Here is a 22,499-nt window from a genome sequence, read left to right as displayed (position 1 = left end):
AGCGATATTGTAAAGAAAATCGCCAAGTAAGTCTGAGAAACTGGACATATGTAAAAAAAAAAAAAGAAAAGACAAAAAAGTGCAAGTTAGTTCATGTTCAAGTGCAAGTTAGTTTTGTAAATTTCTGCATAATGTCTCGAAGAGCTACTTAAACTACATAAAGCTAGAGTTTCTCAAACCTCAAACAACCGTAAATTAATATTTTACATTTACTGCAACTTTTGCCATTTCAGTGCCAATCATGCTTGTAAATCACGTTCAAGTCACAAGTGTTTTGTCATGTTTTAATTTTCCTTCCCTAGACCTTCTGCTTAATCAGCGTCACCCGATATTGTCATGGACCTAGCAGAAGTAAACGGACAGAGAAAATTGTATGTTTTTGGTCATTAGTTTTCTGTGACTGAAATTTCGCCGACCTCTGTTCAAAGTTATATATTTAAAGTTCAGCGGATCAAGCTCTGTGGAATTGAACGCTTGGCTAAACTTCTAGCCATCTTGTCCTATCAATGTTGCTAATATTACATAATATAGCTGTGCTAGCTAACAGTGCCTCCTCATTCTCGTAGTGTAATGGATGTTTAGCAGGCTAGTAAATAAATCAACGCAGCAATACATTACTACTCATGTATCTGTGACTATGTGGGTGTTCTAGTGTCAGGGGAGATTTTGTTAGGGCCCCTCAGACTGGCCTGCTCTTGCTACACAAGCATTGCAACACTAGAGTTTATGTAGCGTTTCTGAATATTCTGCAAGAACTTCCTTCTTACTGCAATCTCTGCCATTCTGAGTTATGAAAGGGAATGGAGTTAACAAGTAACTTTCAGCTTTGCCTTGTTCATACCTTTTAGCTCTGCCACATCCTGCTGTCCATATTTATAGATAACAGCGTGTCAGAAAGCACATTAACAAACCTGAGAATGCCTCCATGAAGCTGATGGTCACAATGCTAATAAATGCTGCACATACCCCTTTATGTATAAGCTTACATTAGCCTTCAGTACAAAAGTAATGTGGCAAACTATGGACACTAAATTTGTCCAATTCACTTATCTGACTATGATGCTTAGATCGTTTTGTATATTCTATCCTGTATTTGTAACTATTGGAAAAAGAAATCAGAAGCACAAAAGTATTTCCATTGTTTAATTATTTATTGTTTAAATCAAGTATCAACAGTAATGAAATTTTGTTTCTTACAATCATTAGAAGTTGTTGTAAACTTTTCTTTTTAAATAAAAATGCTTTTCGGTTACAATACAACATTGATAAACATTGATAACTTGATAAAAGCTAGGATTTCCATATAATAACATTGTGTGCAGTTTTTATGCCTGTAATTACATAATTCAGTGTATCACAAAAACACAATTGGTACATTTGCATGGATTATCCCTATTCTGCACCTGTTTCATCATACTCTATATTGCCAAAAGTTTTGGACGCCCCTCCAAATCAATGAATTCAGGTGTTGTATTTCTGCGGTTGGACTCGGCCCCTTAGTTCCAGTGAAAGGAACTCTTAATGCTTCAGCTTCATACCAAGACATTTTGGACAATTTCATGCTTTGTGGGAACAGTTTGGGGATGACCCCTTCCTGACTGCACCCTTCCTGACTCCCAACATGACTGCACACCAGTGCACCAGTTCATCCCAAAGGTGTTCTGTGGGGTTGAGGTCAGGACTCTGTGCAGGCCAGTCAAGTTCCTCCACACCAAACTCGCTCATCCATGTCTTTATGGACCTTGCTTTGTGCACTGGTGTGCAGTCATGTTGGAACAGGAAGGGGTCATCCCCAAACTCTTCCCACAAAATTGGGAGCTGAAGCATTAAGAGCTCCTTTCACTGGAACTAAGTGTCCAAGCCCAACCCCTGAATTCAATGATTTGTCGGGGTGTCCCAAAACTTTTGGCAATACAGTGTATTCCACAGTATTTCTGTATTTTTACTAAAGCATTCAGATAGATCTCTTTGGCAATAGAAGAAAGATACCATACCCACAGAGAAGTGTGGAGCTGTGAGCATCAAAATATAGGCATGCCTCTCTGCAAATGGTACATGTCATGGAAGGAAACATGAATGAATTGTAAATTGTTGAACACCTAAATATACCAAGATTCATCCAAAATTACTCAAGAACGGTTTGTAATAATGAAACTTAAATTGCTTGCCTGACTTGAATGCTATTGAATATTTGTTGAGGATTTTGAGATTTTTTCTCCCAGGGGAATCTTAACTGGGAATTAAGTTTGCCCAGAGGAATGGGCTAAAATTGTCCCACGATGATGCAAATACGTAAATACTTCTTTCTACAGATACCTGGAGGCTGTGCAGTGGGACAGAGCTTTGATCTGGTAGTAGTGAACAGCATGGCTGGTACTTGGCTGATAAATTACATTTGGGGTAAGTGTCACTGTATCAACAAGTAGTTGATATTTATTGACTTCACAGCACTGTTGGATGAAAAGGTACTGATTAATTTCAGCTGTTTGTTTTCCCCATGACTGTCAGAAGCCCTGATAATAGTACGTCTCCAAATCACAGGTTTATATTAATGCACTTTTTCTTACTTACACAGGTAATGGCACATAAAGCCACAGGTTTTCTCTAAGACGATGTCTGTTTCTACAGTGACCTAATAGTTCCTCATGGGCCCTTGATTGCTGTTGCAGAAAGGACATTAATTAGTTACAGTTACATTATTTACTGTCCAGTGTCACCCAAATGAGGATGAGGTTCCCTTCTGAGCCTGGTTCCTCTCAAGGTTTCTTCCTCATGTCATCACAGGGAGTTTTTCCTTGCCACCGTCGCCACAGGCTTGCTCATTAGAGATAAAATAGGGATAGAATAGTTTAATAATTTAATTTAATATTTTTTTCCTCTCCTTTCTCTGCTTCTCTTCTTCTGTAAAGCTGCTTTGAAACAATGTCCGTTGTAAAAGGTGCTATACGAATAAACTGAATTGAATTGAAATTGAATATTTAACAATTACTGGATGGAATTTCCAGAGTGCTTTGGAACAAATCTGAGGTTTTCAGGGTTTCTGACATCTTCAAGACCTTCCAGACGAGTTTGTGGTTTTTCAGCAACATGATCAACATGACCATTATTTTTGGCTTATTAACTTGAGATAATGAAGAAAAATGGTAATAACTGTTACAATTGAACAAACTTCTGGATATTCCACAAAATGTACTGTATTTGTACATAGACATTTCATGTGTAACACTTTTTGTATGGTGCCCCATCTGTAGGTGGCCAGATTAGTGGGTACATTAATCCACTGACTAATTCATTCACAGTTTTTATGTGGTATCGTGTTTTTCATATCTTTTCATTTATATATCCATGGATCAAAGAGCAGTTACAGCTTCACAGTTCTTCACAGTTGTCAGTTTGTGGTTTGTTTCATCATCAACATCTTTCTTCACTTTACTCTTGATTTTGGTGTCTTTTAATATACTTTGTTTAAGATGGCTGTAAAACCACTCCAAGTCCTGGTAATCTTCTGGCCAGCAGAGATACCTCCTGGTTTGGAAGTAGGTTCTGACTGGTTCGTACTTCATCAATCTATAATGTGGTATGTTGTCTACAAGAAGCACCAGTGAGACATCCTGGACTACTTTTTGCATCTTGGTCTGGGCCAGACTGAAGGCCTCCAAGCACCAGCCATCCTTGAAGAACTCTCTGGACAAGATGAATAACGTTTTCTTACTCTTCCAGATTGCATTACGCATGTTAGATAGATGATCTTCTCCTGGTATGAAGTCTCGTGCTTCGAAGCAGCAACGCAGTTCATTTTGATCAGAGAACTGTGTGTCTAGCTTTTCCAGCAGTGCCTTTGTCACCCATTTGATGTCTTTAGAACTGAAGCATAAGTAGACGTCGTACATGAATTGATTGTCAGCAGCCACTTTTGGGCCTCCATCCACAAATCTAACAATCACATTTCTGTAAAGCTTGAAGCAGTAGCCACGCAGCTGGACAAAAGTAATAGGCCCTGTGGTGGTTAACATGATAAGTATGGTGCAGCAGATGAAAAGTGTGAGCCTCAGCTTCTCAATCATCTTCTCGTCCTCTACGTCCTCACAGAGTTTAGCATGCAGAAGAGGCTTCCCTTGCTGCATTTCAGGAAACTCACACATCAGTTCCTCTGCAGGGGAATCCATTTGCACATCTGTCTCATTTAACCATGTCTGTAAGTCTCTCAGATCGCAGTCGCAAAGAAACCGGTTCCCATGCAAGTTGATGAGGGTCAGGGTGCTGAAGGCTTGTGGATCAACAGAACCGAGATTATTGAAAGCAAGGTTGAGCATCCTCAGACTTCCAGGAAATATGCCAGAAGGTATATAGGTTAGAGAGTTGAAGGATAAATCTAAAAAATTCAAAGAGGTGAGTCCCTTGAAAATGTTTTCTGGAAGTGACTGAATGTAATTTTTGTTAAGAAGAAGCGTCTGCAACTGGTGAAGGTGGTCGAACATGTCAAGACACGATCCTTTTAGCCAAATATTTTGAAAGCCAGTCATATGGAGGTCAAGAATTTGTACATTGTTTAAAGGGGACACGGAATAGTTAGTATCAAGGTAGCAGTGCGAAAAGGTGTTGCCTCCAAGAAATATTATTTCAATGTTGGGGAATTCCGCTAATATGATATAGACATTCGCAGCATTACTTAATCTGTTGAACTGCAAATTAATGGCTTTTATGTTTCTTGCTTGGCTTGGAAACTCATGCAGGTGTTTAATTCTGTTATTGTCTAAGTAAAGCATATTAAGTGATGGAAGGTTTGCCAGTGTATACAGGGACTGTATGGAGTTTTCAGAGAGAAGCAGGTTAGCTAGTTTGGGAAGTCCTTGAAACGACGGAGGCGAAAGTAAGCGTATGTTATTTTCAGATAAATCCAATGTCTCAAGACTTTCTAAATTCTTAAAAGTTTCAGAATCGATTTTATCCAAAAGGTTATGAGACAGATTGAGCGTTCTTAAATTGTCCAGGCCAAAAAAAGCATTTTCTTTAATTTGGTTGATAAAATTGCTAGCTAATGAAATTTCCACCAGATCTGGCATATAACTGAATACCGAATCTTTAAGAGTGAAAATGCTAGCTTTGGACAGATCCAGAGCCATAATGCCACTCTCAGCCAGGTCCATAAATGTGTCTCGATCTGGGTCTTTCATATTGTCGTACCAAACTCCCTTTCCCATGCTGCCACTGTGATTAAGTATCAAAATGTGAATTTTGGTTCCTCGGATCGCTCTGAAGAACAGCACTCCCATGTCGACGCTGAAGCTGTTTAGAGACAAATCTAGCACCGTCATAGACATGTTCTTGAACGGATTTCCGCATTTATTCCACGAACCCCAATATGGATTCATATCAGACATTTTGATATCACGCAATTTCAGCAGTGTGAAGTGTTTCCCTTGAAAGTGGAATAAATCTTCTTCACAGAAACTGTTAATCCAGTTATGGGAGATATCTACAATGTGCAATCTGCTCATGTTGACAAAGAAAGAAGCTGGACGGATTTTCCGTATATTATTTCCAGGTAGTGAAAGCTGCTCCAGAGACACCAGAGGTCTCAGGTAGTCTCCTGAAAGAATAGGGTCATATAACTTGCACTCTGAAAGATCGAGTATCTGAAGGTTGAATAATCCATGGAATGCTCCTGGATCCACTCGTAGGTTGGTGTTGTAAGCCAGATCCAGTTTTATCAGATTGGACAGTCCACTAAAGGCATTATTCCTCAAGACAAGCCTCACTTCCTGTTGCTGGATTATAAGAATCTGTAGCTTTTCCAAACCATAAAAGGATTTCTCATGGATTTCACTAATGGCATTTACACTCAGATCCAAATAAGTTATGTTAGGAGGCAAAACCGGCACCTTGTCCAGGTTTCTCACACCACATTTGGCTTTATCATCTTTAATGAAGCATTCTGAAGTAGATTCTACCACAAGAAGACAGATGCAAAGTATGAGAATTGGCAGAACAAAACTGCTGGGTCTGCCTTTCATGCTGAGACACCTGCAAACATATAAAGATAATTAGAATGGCAAGTATTTTTGCTATTTTATGTTTATTACATTTTATGTGGGAATATACACTATATGGTCATATGGTATATCAGTTCTTGCTCTGGAATATCCCATTCCGGATGGAGTTCCCGTTTCCGGATATAATAATAACAACAATAAGCCCTATTCCAATGGAAAGGTTTTCTGCTATATTTTAGAGCATGGCTGTGGGGATTTGTGCTCATTCAGCCACAAGGGTTAAGGTCAGGGCTCTGTGAAGGCCACTCAATCTACTCCAAAGTATTGAGCCTCGTAGTTTCAGTGCTGGGAGCAAAGATATTCTCTACAACTCTGTGCTTCTAATTTATGGCATTTTGGGGGGCGGCCAACACATGGGTATGATGGTCAGGTGTACACAAAAGTGTATTGATGGAATGTATTTTGGTTAGCTTAATTATTATTCTGGAGGTTCTGACGTGTGTTTGACATGGAGACCTTGCCACATAAAACTACACATGGACAATATACATCTGTTTAATGCTGTCTTATCTTAAAAAACCTGTCTATGCACTTCAGATTTTACATAGTGTGAGAAGTAAGACTGTGCTGTTATACATCCACCATCCATTTTAATAGAAAAAGAAGAACTGAGGGCATGAAGCTACACTTTACTATCGCCACACATACAGTACAGCGCAGTGGAATTCTTTTCTTCGCATATCCCAGCTGAGGAAGTTGGGGTCAGAGCACAGGGGCCCCTGGAGCAGGGATGGTTAAGGGCCTTGTTTATTTGCCCAACAGTGGAGTTTGAGCACCTTTACACCTGCACATTCATGAAATCATCTAATTAGCCAATCATGTGGCAGCAGCACAATGATCAACACAGGTCAAGAGCTTCAGTTAATGTTCACATCAAACATGAAGGAAAATTGTGATCTCTGTAACCGGATGTTGGTACCAGGGCTGCTTTTGAGTATTTCAGAAACTGCTGATATCATTGGATTTTCACTGAATCACTGAATGCTATGAAAAACAAAAAACAACGAGTGAGCAATGATGGAAAAACCTTGTGGATAAAAGAGATCAGAGGAAAATGGCCAGATTGGTTCAATCTGCTAGGAGGGATATAGTATCTCATATATAATTACTTTTTACAACCATGGTGTTCAGAAAGGTTTCTCAACATGAACAAAACATCAGAACTTGAAAAACAGGAATCTGGTGCATTTACGGGCATCCAATCTGGACAGTTTCACAGGATTTTTTTTCCTGCATGATTGAATGTATTGTGTTGCTGCCACATGATTGGCTGATTGGATAGCTGCATGAATGGGTAATTACATCAAAGCTAGTAAAAGTAAAGCAAACATGTGGTGTCTACAATATGTGTACTGTAAGTGAGCTGTTACTGAAGAACGAACAACGTATAAAAACAAGCACAATACCGTCAGAATGCTGTCAGTGCTGAAGTTATGGGAAAATTAATAAACACCGTTTGATCAGGATTGAGAATCCAACAGCAGTGAAGGTAAAGACATATATAATGGATTCCATCATAATCAGTAAGTATTTTATGCCGGTCCAGGCATTATCAAGGACACTTCCCATCCCCACTATAGAACATCTGTACGTCTCCCATCAGGAAAACGCTACAGACGTCTGCGCTATCACACAAAACGACTCCTGAACGGCTTTTTCCCTTCAGCTGTACTAATGCTGAACTCAGCTTCTAAGCATTATATTCCAGCTTCCTCTTAATTCCCAAACATCAGCATCAGATAGCATTATACTCTGTAGTATTTTTTTTCTGCTGTTGTCTGCAGTTTTTTGCGAATTCTTACGCTTTACTTCAATCATTAGTCATTAGAAGATGATCTATTTATTAAAGATAAAAACTAAACTCATAATTTAGGATTACAGTTGTAACTGAATGGATTTTACAAAAAGCATTTTAACAAAAGGTTCTTCATAATATTAATATATTACCAAAAATATAAATCAAATAGTATTAGCCATACATTGCTGGCACTCATGAGGTATGAACCTTCTGTAGCCCAATAAAACCTTCTGAATCAATGCTTATCAACCTTCTGAAGCCCAATTTAACCTTCTGAACCAATTTAACCTTCTGAATTAATGCTTATCAACCTTCTAAAGCCCATTTAAACCTTCTAAATCAATTTAACCTTCTGAATTAATGCTTATCAAGTTTCTGAAGCCCAATTTAACGTTCTGAATCAATTTAACCTTCTGAATCAGTTTAACCTTCTGAATCAATGCTTTTCAACCTTTTAAAGCCCGATTTAACTTTCTGAATCAATTTAACCTTCTGAATCAATTTAAATTTTTGAATCAATTTAACCTTCTGAATCAATTTAAATTTTTTGAATCAATTTAACCTTCTGAATCAATTTAAATTTTTGAATCAATTTAACCTTCTGAATCAATTTAAATTTTTTGAATCAATTTAACCTTCTGAATCAATTTAAATTTTTGAATCAATTTAACCTTCTGAATTAATGCTTATCAACTTTCTGAAGCCCAATTTAACGTTCTGAATCAGTTTAACTTTCTGAATCAATTTAACCTTCTGAAGCCCAATTTAACTTTCTGAATCAATGCTGATCAACCTTCTAAAGGCCAATTTAACTGCTTTGCTATTCTACAGTATATATGTACACGTTTCTGTCATGTTTTTGCGTATATAAATTCCACGCTGATATCGCGCATGCGCACACACGGAAATGCCCTAAAACAACTTTTCTCCCTTTCGAGTTTGTGTCACGTCGTTATAATGACATAACTAGTAAACATGCTATAAATACGCACAGGTCTGATATTCAGCTTCTTACCGAGTCACTTCTCGTCTCCAGTTCCGTGTTTCTGTGTTAGATCTTGTTTGCAGGAGGAATAGCGCTGTGTGTGGAAAGGGGAAAGTTCCCGGTTGGTTTCAGTAAACAGCTCGAACCTGTAGGAGTGTTAAGGTTAGAATTCCTTTGGCGCTCGTGCTGGACGGAGACGAGCACGTTTCAGCGCAAGAAAAAACATCCATATCCGCTCGGAATGGCGAAATCGGTACCTTCTCCTTCTTCAGCTTCCCACTTTGCTCTTCACGTTCCTCCTGTTTACACGCGTTACGCAACGCCTCACTGTTTCTTACAGGATACGAGGGTTTATTTTTAAAGTCCAGCAAAAAAACCAAACAGTTTTGAAATGGACAGAAGTAAAGTCGAATCTGACCTCTGTGCTGCAGCAAAAGGAGAACTTGGACACAAATGTGTCATGTGTAGTGCTTGAAAGGGAAACGTGTTTAATGCGATTTTTTTCTTCATATATTTCATAATCAGAAACATATTGTTTCTATAAGTGTGAACTAAGTTTCAGATATTGAAAATGTGGACTCTAAAAGTCTACTGCATGCAAACTGTCATCCAAACAAAATTCCATTAATTTTCAATGGGATAAAATGATTCTATACGTGATTGATTGATTGATTGATTGATTGATTGATTGATTGATTAATAATGGTGTGAGTAATTGTTGGATCACATGATAAGAAATAGTTGCAAATTCAGTAAAAAGCATCAGCCCACATAGCAGACGGGTCTGGGCCAGATCTGGCATTAAGCCGGCACTGCCAGGTCCGCCAGTGATAGCACTGTTTATATGATGGCATGCCAGATGTGGCCCGGTTATGGTTTGGTTTATGTGGCCCAGGTCTGTCCATGCCAGATGTGGCCTGTTTATGGTTTGTGTGGGCCAGATCTGGGTCAGCAGTATGGCCAAGTGCTGTCTCTGTTCTGGGCCAACAGTGTGGCCCAGTGCTGGCCTTGTGCTAGCAAACCAGATATGGGCCACCAAAAGGCCATCATTCTTTGTAATATGTGGGCCGAGTGTAACTGCATTGTGTGGGCCAGATCTATTTTGCTATCTGGGAGCAGCCATGTAGAGTTGACCAATCAGACAAAAACAAAACACCTTTGCATTGTCTATATGATATTGCATACTGCCCATATATATTTCTGTCCCTATGACCTGGACAGTAAATTAATAATCATCACAGATCTTGTTTCTTTTTCTGATGGAAATGTGGTAGCTTAGTGGTTAAGGCGTTGGACTCCTGATCAAAAGGTTGTGAGTTTGAATCCCATGTCCCACTGCTGGGGCCCCTGAGCAAGGCCCTTAACCCTCACTTAGTGAGATAGCTAATTCTAAGCCTTTAGACTCTGATTGCATGAAGATTGTCTCTCAGAATTGCTGCTGAAAATTTACATTCACGACATTTGGCACACAGCCGTGTCTAGAGTGACTTATAGAAGTGCTATGAAGTCTCTATTAACAAATACATCCTCATACTGCTTTACTGGGTGAATTAAAACCTGCTGAGAAGGTTAGTGATGTAGGTCTTTTGTGGTTGTTTTTTAGACACCCAGTGACTCAGCTGTTCTGACCACCACTTAGGAGCCAGAACAGAGAAGAGCCTTGATGCATACCTTCCCTGAGAGAGAGATGGTGGGTCCAGTTGAGCAGTGCTAGAGGATTGGAGAAGGCTTGATATAGTGCAGGGTGTGATAAGTGCTTTCTGTCGGTAGGTGCTGACCATTTTTGGTTTTATATTCAAGCATCAATACTTTAAATCAAGACATGCAGCTTAGCATTTCTATAGTAACACATCATTCACGGTAACCGTTTGGTATGCAGATCTGGGAGTAATAATAAACAGATTAAAACGGTGTGTCTTTTTATTTAATTGATATTCGCAACAATGCATTTATTTAATATTTATATATTTCGAGTCTCAAGTGTCAGTGCTTTGCAACCATCAGCAAGTTTTCTGTCAAGTCTTCAGGGCAGAGGAGTTTTAGTCTCTCTGTAAAGTGAGAAACAGTCATTTTGCAGTCTGTTAGTAATATATTCTTAGTGTATGCTTCTATGTTTTTTATATACTTATTTATCTGTTCATCAAAGAGCAGTTACAGCTTCACAGTTTTTATCTTTGTGGTTTGTTTCAACATCAGCATCTATTTTTACTTTACTCTTGACCTTGGTGTCTTTTAATATACTTTGTTTAAGATGGCTGTAAAACCACTCCAAGTCCTGGTAATCTTCTGGCCAGCAGAGATACCTCCTGGTTTGGAAGTACATTCTGACCAGTTCGTATTTCATCAGTTTGTAATGTGGTATGTTGTCTACAAGAAGCACCAGTGAGACATCCTGGAGCTCCTCAAGCATCTTGGTCTGGGCCAGACTGAAGGCCTCCAAGCACCAGCCATCCTTGAAGAACTCTCTGGACAAGATGAATAACGTTTTCTTACTCTTCCAGATTGCATTATGTATGTTAGATAGATGATCTTCTCCTGGTATGAAGTCTCGTGCTTCGAAGCAGCAACGCAGTTCATTTTGATCAGAGAACTGTGTGTCTAGCTTTTCCAGCAGTGCCTTTGTCACCCATTTGATGTCTTTAGAACTGAAGCATAAGTAGACGTCGTACATGAATTGATTGTCAGCAGCCACTTTTGGGCCTCCATCCACAAATCTAACAATCACATTTCTGTAAAGCTTGAAGCAGTAGCCACGCAGCTGGACAAAAGTAATAGGCCCTGTGGTGGTTAACATGATAAGTATGGTGCAGCAGATGAAAAGTGTGAGCCTCAGCTTCTCAATCATCTTCTCGTCCTCTACGTCCTCACAGAGTTTAGCATGCAGAAGAGGCTTCCCTTGCTGCATTTCAGGAAACTCACACATCAGTTCCTCTGCAGGGGAATCCATTTGCACATCTGTCTCATTTAACCATGTCTGTAAGTCTCTCAGATCGCAGTCGCAAAGAAACCGGTTCCCATGCAAGTTGATGAGGGTCAGGGTGCTGAAGGCTTGTGGATCAACAGAACCGAGATTATTGAAAGCAAGGTTGAGCATCCTCAGACTTCCAGGAAATATGCCAGAAGGTATATAGGTTAGAGAGTTGAAGGATAAATCTAAAAAATTCAAAGAGGTGAGTCCCTTGAAAATGTTTTCTGGAAGTGACTGAATGTAATTTTTGTTAAGAAGAAGCGTCTGCAACTGGTGAAGGTGGTCGAACATGTCAAGACACGATCCTTTTAGCCAAATATGTTGCAAGTTAGTCATATGGAGGTCAAGAACTTGTACACTGTTTAAAGGGGACACAGAATAGTCAGCATTAAAGACACACCATAAAAGCTTGTTGCCTCCAAGGTATATTTTTTCAATACTAGGGAACTCTGATAGTATAATATAAAGGTTCTCAACATTACTTAATCTGTTGTACTGCAAATTAATGGTTTTTATGTTTCTTGCTTGGCTTGGAAGCTCACGGACGTGTTTAATTCTGTTATTGTCTAAGTGAAGTACATTAAGAGATGGAAGGTTTGCCAGTGTATACAGGGACTGTATGGAGTTTTCAGAGAGAAACAGGTTAGCTAGTTTGGGAAGTCCTTGAAACGACTTAGGCGAAAGATTTCTTATGCTATTATTAGATAAATCCAGTGTCTCAAGACTTAAACTCTTAAATGTTTCAGAATAAATTTTATCTAAAAGGTTATGAGACAGATTGAGCGTTCTTAAATTGTCCAGGCCATGAAAAGCATTTTCTTTAATTTGGTTGATAAAATTGCTAGCTAATGAAATTTCCACCAGATCTGGCATATAACTGAATACCGAATCTTTAAGAGTGAAAATGCTAGCTTTGGACAGATCCAGAGCCATAATGCCACTCTCAGCCAGGTCCATAAATGTGTCTCGGTCTGGGTCTTTTGTATTGTTCTTACTGAAATTAAGGATGAGATTGTGAATTTTGGTTCCTCGGATCGCTCTGAAGAACAGCACTGCCATGTCGACGCTGAAGCTGTTTAGAGACAAATCTAGCACCGTCATAGACATGTTCTTGAACGGATTTCCGCATTTATTCCACGAACCCCAATATGGATTCATATCAGACATTTTGATATCACGCAATTTCAGCAGTGTGAAGTGTTTCCCTTGAAAGTGGAATAAATCTTCTTCACAGAAACTGTTAATCCGGTTATGGGAGATATCTACAATGTGCAATCTGCTCATGTTGACGAAGAAAGAAGCTGGACGGATTTTCCGTATATTATTTCCAGGTAGTGAAAGCTGCTCCAGAGACACCAGAGGTCTCAGGTAGTCTCCTGAAAGAATAGAGTCATATAACTTGCACTCTGAAAGATCGAGTATCTGAAGGTTGAATAATCCATGGAATGCTCCTGGATCCACTCGTAGGTTGGTGTTGTAAGCCAGATCCAGTTTTATCAGATTGGACAGTCCACTAAAGGCATTATTCCTCAAGACAAGCCTCACTTCCTGTTGCTGGATTATAAGAATCTGTAGCTTTTCCAAACCATAAAAGGATTTCTCATGGATTTCACTAATGGCATTTAAACTCAGATCCAAATAAGTTATGTTAGGAGGCAAAACCGGCACCTTGTCCAGGTTTCTCAGAACACAGTAGGCTTTATCATCTTTAATGAAGCATTCTGAAGTAGATTCTACCACAAGAAGAGAGATCCATATTTGAAGAAGTGGCAGAATAAAACTGGGTCTGCTCGTCATGCTGAGACTCTGCAAACATACAAAGATAATTATATGAGCAACATGCACTGACTTCAGTATATTTACTATAAGAACAAGATTTGGGTTAACACAGACGTCCATTTATTCTGGAGGTTGTAACAGGGCTTGTGCCTCTGTGTACAAAGCCAGCTCGGTTGGACTGGAAGAACTCGAGTGTCCTTGAGTGTCCTGCACTGAGCCCTGACTCTACCACACTAAACACCTTTTGGGATGAACTGGAACACCGAGTGCACCCCAGACCTCCTCACCCAACATCAGTGTCTGACCTGACTACTGCTCTTGTGATCCACAGTCAGGCTCCAAAATCTAGTGGAAAGCCTTCTCAGAAGAGTGGAGCTTATTATAACAATAAAGAGGAACTAAATCTGGAATGTTCAAATATAACAATCAGGTGTACAAAAAGCTTTGGCTATATAGTGCATGTTTCTCTTAAAAACAATGAGTAGTGTACGATTCTATTAACTATGGAACAAATGAATGAAGCACATTTTGTGAGAGATCCTGTCATCGGGAAGAAAACATCAACAACACCCACACGTTCCTGTTATTACTTACATTATAGCAGCTATAAACAGCAATTTCTTCACCAGCTTCTCATTTTCTCTCACTCTTGAAGTTAAGACATAAATATGTAGCAGAACACATCCTCCATCCTTAGGTGTTCCTATGACAGAAAAGTTACAGCTTTACCTCTGACTGATACAAAGCACAGAAACTCAAGACTGAAGAAATGCCTCCTTACTAAAATACATGTCCCTGTGAATGAGCTGTTATAAAATAATTAATCAGCACCTACTGACCAGATAGATAGATAGATACTTTATTCATCCCAAAGGGAAATTCACATCAATCAGAATCTAGCCTTAAACAGTGCTGTGGCACTGAGAAAAATAATTCATGAATCATGATGGGATGCCAGTCTACTGCACCAAGCTCACAAATGTCATAATTAGGGGTGATTTAACGTAGCTAGCCCACCTATTTGCTGAGGCAGCAAGCTAACAACTACACCACAGAGCCTCAGAGCAATGGAACGCACATCACGCTATTGTGAGAACTCCGAATAACATCTTACTGAGTTCTATACACCGACCATGCATAACATTATGATCACCTGCCTTATATTGTGTTGGTCCCCTTTTTGCTGCCCTGACCCTTCCTACACTGTGTATTCTGACCCCTTTCTATCAGAACCAGCATTAGCTTCTTCAGCAATTTGAGCAACAGTAGCTCGTCTGTTGGATCGGATCACACGGACCAGCCTTCTCTCCCCACGTGCATCAATGAGCCTTGGCCGCCCATGACCCTGTCACCGGTTCACCACTGTTCCTTCCTTGGACCATTTTTGATAGGTACTGACCACTGCAGACCAGGAACACCCCACAAGAGCTGCAGTTTTGGAGATGCTCTGATCCAGTGGTCTAGCCATCACAATTTGGCCCTTCGTCAAACTCGCTCAAATCCTTACGGTTGTCCATTTTTCCTGCTTCTAACACATCAACTTTGAGGACAAAATGTTGACTTGCTGTCTAATATATCCCACCCACTAACAGGTGCCATGATGAGGAGATCATCAGTCTTATTCACTTCCCCTCTCACTGCTCAGGATGTTATACCTGATCGGTGTATAATCTAATGTATGATGTATGACTGATGCCGTATCAGTGAAGGTGTATTTACTGAATATGGACAATTAACTCAGTAATAATTAGGAATGCTGTTGTAACTATGCCTGTACTTTGTCATGTTACTCCACATGGTATAATCATAAATAGTTGTCTCTCCTTCCTTCTGAACCCCATTTTAACCCATTTGCTCGCATACAGTAACATAATTAAATGCACACGTTTCTGCCATGCAGTTACTCATATACAGTCCATGCTCAAACGGGATCGTCCCGCGCATGCGCAGACACTCTCGCGAACACAACTTTCCTCTTAAAAACGAGTGTCACGTGCTAACCACGACATGTAATAAATGGTTTGATATTTACCGTCTTATCGAAACTGTTCTCCTCTTCATCTCCTGGATTAATCTTGTTCCGCGTTGTGTGTCTGTGTGTGTGTCTGTGTGTGTGTGCGTGTGTGTGCGCGTGTTTGCGTGTGTGTGCGCGTGTTTGCGTGATGCGGTAAACTTCCCGAGTGCAAACAAGGGAATTCCATTTGCGCTCGTGCCGGACGGAAATGAGCACGTTCCAGCGCAGGAGAAACACGCAGACATCCGCTCGGACATGCGAAATCGTTACCTTCTCCAGCTTCCTACTTTGCTCTTCAGGTTCTGCTGTTTACACGAAGTTTCGCAACACCTCGCTGTTTCTAACTGGACTCGAGGTTTTATTTTTAAGTCTACAGTCAGCAGAAGATGAAGCAGAATTTGTAACGTGTGAAAGAAACGTGAATCTGTGAAAGATATTTGAAAACACAGTTTCTGAATTTAACTATTTGTGAGTATCCAGGTTTTAGCAGTGTACTCTCAAACAGCACTCAAGTCCAACACGAGTCATACGTCACACTCAGGTCATTTGGGTAACCAAGTACTCAGTTCAGTATGGACCACCCAGTTCTGGGTTTTTTTTATTTTTTTGCTATGATGTTGATCTGGGCACTCCATTATTCAAATCCATAAAAATCTTTCATGGATTTTACCAGCAGAGTTTAAACCTATACATTTACACCGATCAGCCATAACATTATGACCACCTGCCTAATATTGTGTTAGTCCAGCTTTTGCTGCCAAAACAGCCCTGACCCGTCCTGCACTGTGTATTCTGACCCCTTTCTATCAGAACCAGCATTAACTTCTTCAGCAGTTTGAGCAACAGTAGCTCGTCTGTTGGATCGGATCACACGGGCCAGTCTTCACTCCCCACGTGCATCAATGAGCCTTGACTGTCCACGACCCTGTCACCGGTTCACCACTGTTCCTTCCTTGGAGCACTTTTGATAGATACTGACCACTGCAGACCGGGAACACCCCACAAGATCTGCAGTTTGCTCTGATCCAGTGGTCTAGCCATCACAATTTGGTCCTTCACCAAACTCGCTCAAATCCTTACTCTTGCCCATTTTTCCTGCTTCTAACATCAACTTTGAGGACAAAATGTTGACTTGCTGCCTAATATATCCCACCCACTAACAGGTGCCATGATGAGGAGATCATCAGTCTTCACTTCACCTGTCAGTGGTCATAATGTTATGCCTGATCAGTGTATTACAGCTTATGCAGTACCAGCTTGTTGAAATACGGCAGGTCAAATATACAGTATATCCATAAACTTTATACAGTATATCAGCTATTTCTCATTCACAAACTGGTGTTGAAACACTACCAACATTTTCTGAGTGAGCGACGTTGATTTGCTCACCTTGTGGGGCATTACTCAACACCCTACTTAAACTGGTAGAGCTATTATTACATCTAGTGGTCAAAAATGGGAACTCCAACAAGCTCTAACAGCAGCCCATTGGAGCAGGAATCATTTTTTTTCATATGAATGTTCAAGTTAATCTTCACTAGAGAGAAGCCTATAGCATAAGTCAAGCCTCTTGAATTAAGGCATGTTGTTATTAATTTATTATTATTGATACTATATAATGATTAATTATTTCTTATTTTATAAAATACTATCGAATGAAAGGGTGGTTTTTGGATATATATACATATGTGAAATGCTAAGAGTTCCTTCACATGTATTTCATGTTGCTTTTTTATATGCAATTTGACAGTTTAACTTATAATTATATAAATAAATAGACTGGGCTTTTTTTGCCCTGTAGTATTGTCCATAAAAAAGCTTCTGTCCAGCCAGCAGCAGCTTTTCAGATTTCAGCCTTACACTGGAAATTCCATGAGGCTCATTATAGAGGCTTGTCTTTTCTTAAGGTTTAAAAGAGATATTTAATCCATATTTGAATGGAACCTCCAGTAGCACTCACAGAAGTATGCTTGTTCTGATACGTAACGTTGTTTCTATAGTCACAGCTCATTCAATGTAATTGTATGGCGAGTTTTTACATAATTTAAAGCTAATAACCAAATCTGTTGTTGCGGTTTTATTTTAAGTAGAATACTGACCCCTGCCTCAACACCCTGATGTTGAGTAGAGCAGAGTAGAAATGAGGAGTAGAGAAGAATAGAGTAGGGTACAGTACAGTAGTGCAGAGTGGAGTACAGTAGAGTACAGTACAGAAGAGTAGTTAGAGTAGAATGCAGTACAGTAGAATGGAGTATAGTAATATAGAGTATAGTAGAATACAGTACAGTAGAGTGGAGTACAATACAGAAGTGTAGTGTAAGGTACAGTACAGTAGAGTGGACTATAGAAATGTAGAGTACAGTACTGTAGAATAGAGTAAAATACAGTAGTGTAGAGTGGAGTATAGTAATGTAGAGTACAGTACAGAAGTGTAGAGTGGAGTAGAGTATAGTAGAGTACAGAAGTGTTAAGTAGAGTAGTGTAGAGTACAGTACAGCAGAGTGGATTGTAGTATAGAAATGTAGAATATAGTACAAAAGTATAGTGTAGAGTAGGATAGAGAAGAGTACAGTAGTACAGAGTGGAGTATAGTATAGAAATGTAGAGTATAGTACAGAAGAATAGTGTAGAGTAGGATAGAGAAGTGTACAGTAGTACAGAGTGGAGTATAGTGGTGTAGAGTACAGTAGAAAAGTGTAGAATAGTGTGGAGTAGAGTTTAGAAGTTCAGAGTACAGTATAGAAGTATAGAGTAGTGTAGAGTATAGTAATGTAGAAGGGAGTACAGTACAGAAGTGTGGAGTAGAGTAGAGTAGAATATAGTAGTGTAGAAGGGAATAGAGTACAAAAGTGTAGAGTAGTATAGTGTAGAATAGAGTATAGTAGTGTAGAGTACAGTTCAGAAGTATAGAGTAGAGTAGTGTAGAGTACAGTGGTATAGAGTAGAATACAGTAGAGTGGAGTACAGTATTGTACAGTACAGTACAGAAGTGTAGTATAGAGTACAGTTCAGAAGTATAGAGTAGTGTAGAGTACAGTGGTATAGAGTAGAATACAGTAGAGTGGAGTACAGTATTGTACAGTACAGTACAGAAGTGTAGTATAGAGTACAGTTCAGAAGTATAGAGTAGAGTAGTGTAGAGTACAGTGGTATAGAGTAGAATACAGTAGAGTGGAGTACAGTATTGTACAGTACAGTACAGAAGTGTAGTATAGAGTACAGTTCAGAAGTATAGAGTAGTGTAGAGTACAGTGCTATAGAGTAGAATACAGTAGAGTGGAGTACAGTATTGTACAGTACAGTACAGAAGTGTAGTATAGAGTACAGTTCAGAAGTATAGAGTAGTGTAGAGTACAGTGGTATAGAGTAGAATACAGTAGAGTGGAGTACAGTATTGTACAGTACAGTACAGAAGTGTAGTATAGAGTACAGTTCAGAAGTATAGAGTAGTGTAGAGTACAGTGGTATAGAGTAGAATACAGTAGAGTGGAGTACAGTATTGTACAGTACAGTACGGAAGTGTAGTATAGAGTACAGTTCAGAAGTATAGAGTAGTGTAGAGTACAGTGGTATAGAGTAGAATACAGTAGAGTGGAGTACAGTATTGTACAGTACAGTACGGAAGTGTAGTATAGAGTACAGTTCAGAAGTATAGAGTAGTGTAGAGTACAGTGGTATAGAGTAGAATACAGTAGAGTGGAGTACAGTATTGTACAGTACAGTACAGAAGTGTAGTATAGAGTACAGTTCAGAAGTATAGAGTAGTGTAGAGTACAGTGGTATAGAGTAGAATACAGTAGAGTGGAGTACAGTATTGTACAGTACAGTGCGGAAGTGTAGTATAGAGTACAGTTCAGAAGTATAGAGTAGTGTAGAGTACAGTGGTATAGAGTAGAATACAGTAGAGTGGAGTACAGTATTGTACAGTACAGTACAGAAGTGTAGTATAGAGTACAGTTCAGAAGTATAGAGTAGTGTAGAGTACAGTGGTATAGAGTAGAATACAGTAGAGTGGAGTACAGTATTGTACAGTACAGTACAGGAGTGTAGAGTAGAGCAGTATAGAGTAGAGCTGAATACAGTAGTATAGAGTAGAGTTCAGAAATGAGGAGTATAGTAATGTAGAGTAGAGAGTACTTTTTAATTAATTGCTAATAATTAATTACAAAGTCACAAAGTGTACAGGATAAAATACAGGATCTTGAAAACATTTAAGGTTTGTTGTGTTCAATGTCAGCATTACTATTACAGCAGAAATGAATCCACAGCATAGAATGAGTTCATATCACATTTATGATCAGGTTTGTACATGATCATTTAAATTCCAACAATATGCATTAAAGAGAAATAAACTTCTATTCTCTTTCGTGTGTTTCAGTACTTTTTGTCCTTGCACAATGCAGCCTGCAGGAGAGATTTCCCTCGCTGCCGTTCTGGATACTCACAGGTCAGTTCCTCAGCAGGGGTCAACATTTTCACATTTTTCTGACTTAACCATCTCTGCAAGTCTCTCAGGCTGCAATCACAAAGGAACCGATTCCCAAGCAGGTCCAATGTCGTCAGGGTGTCGAAGGCTCGTGGGTCAACAGAACCCAGATGATTGTGAGCAAGCTTCAGTGTCCTCAGACTTTTAGGAAATATGTTGTTAGATATGTAGGTTAGAGAGTTGACGGATAAATCTAAAGTGTTTAACGAGCTGAGTCCCTTAAAAATGTCTTTGGGAAGAGAATGTATCAGGTTTTGTTGAAGAAGAAGAGTCCGCAACTGGTGAAGGTGGTCGAACATGTGGAGACACTTTCCTTGTAGCCAGAGCGTTTGTAAGTCGGTCATGTGGAGGTCGAGAAATTGTACATTGTTTGAAGGTGATACGGAATAGTGAGCATTAAGGTAACAGAATGAAAACTTGTTGCCTCCAAGGTATATTTTTTCAACTTTAGGGAATTCCACTAATACACTGTAGAAGCTCTCAGCATTGCTTAATTTGTTGTTCCTCAAATCAATAGTAGTGAGGTTTCTTACTTGGCTTGTTAGACCGTACAGTGATGTAATTTTGTTATTGTCTAAGTAGAGCTGTCTGAGCTGTGGAAGGTGTGCTAGTGTATGTACATACTGTAAGGAATTTTCAGACACAGACAGATAAACCAAATTGGACAGACCTTGAAATGACTGAGGCATAAGCATCCGTATGTTATTATTAGATAAATCCAGTGTCTCAAGACTTTGCAAATTCTTAAATGTTCCTGAATAAATTTTATCCAAAAGGTTATGAGACAGATTGAGTGTTCTTAAATTGTCCAGGACATAAAAAGCATCTTTCTCAATTTGGTTGATTGAATTACCCGCTAGTGAGATTTCCTCCAGATCTGGCATATAACTGAATACCGAATCTTTAAGAGTGAAAATGCTAGCTTTGGACAGATCCAGAGCCTTAATGCCACTCTCAGCCAGGTCCATAAATGTGTCTCGGTCTGGGTCTTTCATATTGCCGTACCAAACTCCCTTTCCCATGCTGCCACTGTGATTAAGGATGAGATTGTGAATTTTGGTTCCTCGGATCGCTCTGAAGAACAGCACTGCCATGTCGACGCTGAAGCTGTTTAGAGACAAATCTAGCGCCGTCATAGACATGTTCTTGAACGGATTTCCGCATTTATTCCACGAACCCCAATATGGATTCATATCAGACATTTTGATATCACGCAATTTCAGCAGTGTGAAGTGTTTCCCTTGAAAGTGGAATAAATCTTCTTCACAGAAACTGTTAATCCGGTTATGGGAGATATCTACAATGTGCAATCTGCTCATGTTGACGAAGAAAGAAGCTGGACGGATTTTCCGTATATTATTTCCAGGTAGTGAAAGCTGCTCCAGAGACACCAGAGGTCTCAGGTAGTCTCCTGAAAGAATAGAGTCATATAACTTGCATTCTGAAAGATCGAGTATCTGAAGGTTGAATAATCCATGGAATGCTCCTGGATCCACTCGTAGGTTGGTGTTGTAAGCCAGATCCAGTTTTATCAGATTGGACAGTCCACTAAAGGCATTATTCCTCAAGACAAGCCTCACTTCCTGTTGCTGGATTATAAGAATCTGTAGCTTTTCCAAACCATAAAAGGATTTCTCATGGATTTCACTAATGGCATTTAAACTCAGATCCAAATAAGTTATGTTAGGAGGCAAAACCGGCACCTTGTCCAGGTTTCTCAGAACACAGTAGGCTTTATCATCTTTAATGAAGCATTCTGAAGTAGATTCTACCACAAGAAGAGAGATCCATATTTGAAGAAGTGGCAGAATAAAACTGGGTCTGCTCGTCATGCTGAGACTCTGCAAACATATGAAGATCATTAGAATTATATGAGCAACATGCAGTCACTTCAGCTCCCATGAAAAGTCTCTGCATTAGATTCTTATGATCAATAGTCATAACTTTAACACCTAATCATTAAATAAATGGTTAACAATAACTCTAGGGAAAAATCTTTACTACTAGAAGCTCTGACTTGCTCATTAAAGCTTTAGGGCAATGACCATTGTTAAATAAATAAAATTAAATTGAACTGAATTAAAAAAATACTTTCTCCTGATTGGTTGGTGGGTTTTTAATGTTAGCCTGTCAGTGTGGGGGATTGAAAAATTCATGAAATAAAAAATTTGAATTTACATGAAAGACTATGTATATTCAAGCATATAATCTAAACTGGACCAATTACTCAGACTATTATTATAAAAAATGATCTTACCCACTTTTCCACCTGAGAGCCAGAAAATGTCCAAGAAAATCTTTTTCTCTCCTTAGAAGGGTTGTGAAGAACTCGTTGCTACTGAGGCCTAATAAATAGTGATGAGAAACGTAATCCTGGGGATTCCGTTCGTGTTTTTCTCATTTTCCTGCCGGACGT

At 39.4% G+C, this 22,499-nt stretch overlaps 3 protein-coding genes across 7 annotated transcripts; all 3 read right to left on the bottom strand.

Moving 5' to 3' along the window:
* Positions 1-1,128: 1,128 nt before the first annotated feature.
* LOC131367672 (toll-like receptor 5) lies at positions 1,129-9,164 on the bottom strand. 2 transcript variants are annotated; one of them, XM_058413115.1, is made up of 2 exons: positions 8,844-9,164; positions 1,129-6,024 (listed from the first exon to the last, which is right to left on the bottom strand). In XM_058413115.1, exon 2 carries the CDS (start codon positions 6,012-6,014, stop codon positions 3,351-3,353), a length of 2,664 nt encoding a protein of 887 aa, XP_058269098.1. In that variant the 5' UTR covers positions 6,015-6,024; positions 8,844-9,164; the 3' UTR covers positions 1,129-3,350. The 2 variants fall into 2 exon arrangements, with proteins under 2 accessions (XP_058269098.1, XP_058269090.1); XM_058413107.1 differs by having other exon boundaries at positions 8,867-9,164.
* A 1,569-nt stretch (positions 9,165-10,733) lies between these two features.
* On the bottom strand, positions 10,734-15,931 carry LOC131367685 (toll-like receptor 5). 3 transcript variants are annotated; one of them, XM_058413143.1, is made up of 4 exons: positions 15,616-15,913; positions 14,178-14,286; positions 12,800-13,610; positions 12,000-12,162 (listed from the first exon to the last, which is right to left on the bottom strand). In XM_058413143.1, the coding sequence occupies exons 3-4, from the start codon at positions 13,599-13,601 to the stop codon at positions 12,137-12,139; spliced, it is 828 nt and encodes a 275-aa protein (XP_058269126.1). In that variant the 5' UTR covers positions 13,602-13,610; positions 14,178-14,286; positions 15,616-15,913; the 3' UTR covers positions 12,000-12,136. The 3 variants fall into 3 exon arrangements, with proteins under 3 accessions (XP_058269108.1, XP_058269117.1, XP_058269126.1); XM_058413125.1 differs by having other exon boundaries at positions 10,734-13,610; positions 15,616-15,931; XM_058413134.1 differs by lacking the exon at positions 14,178-14,286 and having other exon boundaries at positions 10,734-13,610; positions 15,616-15,931.
* A 3,774-nt stretch (positions 15,932-19,705) lies between these two features.
* On the bottom strand, positions 19,706-22,499 carry LOC131362089 (toll-like receptor 5). 2 transcript variants are annotated; one of them, XM_058403851.1, is made up of 2 exons: positions 22,341-22,499; positions 19,706-21,924 (listed from the first exon to the last, which is right to left on the bottom strand). In XM_058403851.1, exon 2 carries the CDS (start codon positions 21,913-21,915, stop codon positions 19,972-19,974), a length of 1,944 nt encoding a protein of 647 aa, XP_058259834.1. In that variant the 5' UTR covers positions 21,916-21,924; positions 22,341-22,499; the 3' UTR covers positions 19,706-19,971. The 2 variants fall into 2 exon arrangements, with proteins under 2 accessions (XP_058259834.1, XP_058259842.1); XM_058403859.1 differs by having other exon boundaries at positions 22,345-22,498.

The sequence above is a fragment of the Hemibagrus wyckioides genome, linkage group LG02 (assembly GCF_019097595.1).
Source record: "Hemibagrus wyckioides isolate EC202008001 linkage group LG02, SWU_Hwy_1.0, whole genome shotgun sequence".
Taxonomy (NCBI): domain Eukaryota; kingdom Metazoa; phylum Chordata; class Actinopteri; order Siluriformes; family Bagridae; genus Hemibagrus; species Hemibagrus wyckioides.
Note: the sequence above shows the minus strand (reverse complement) of the source record. Positions and strands in the feature narration are given on the sequence as shown.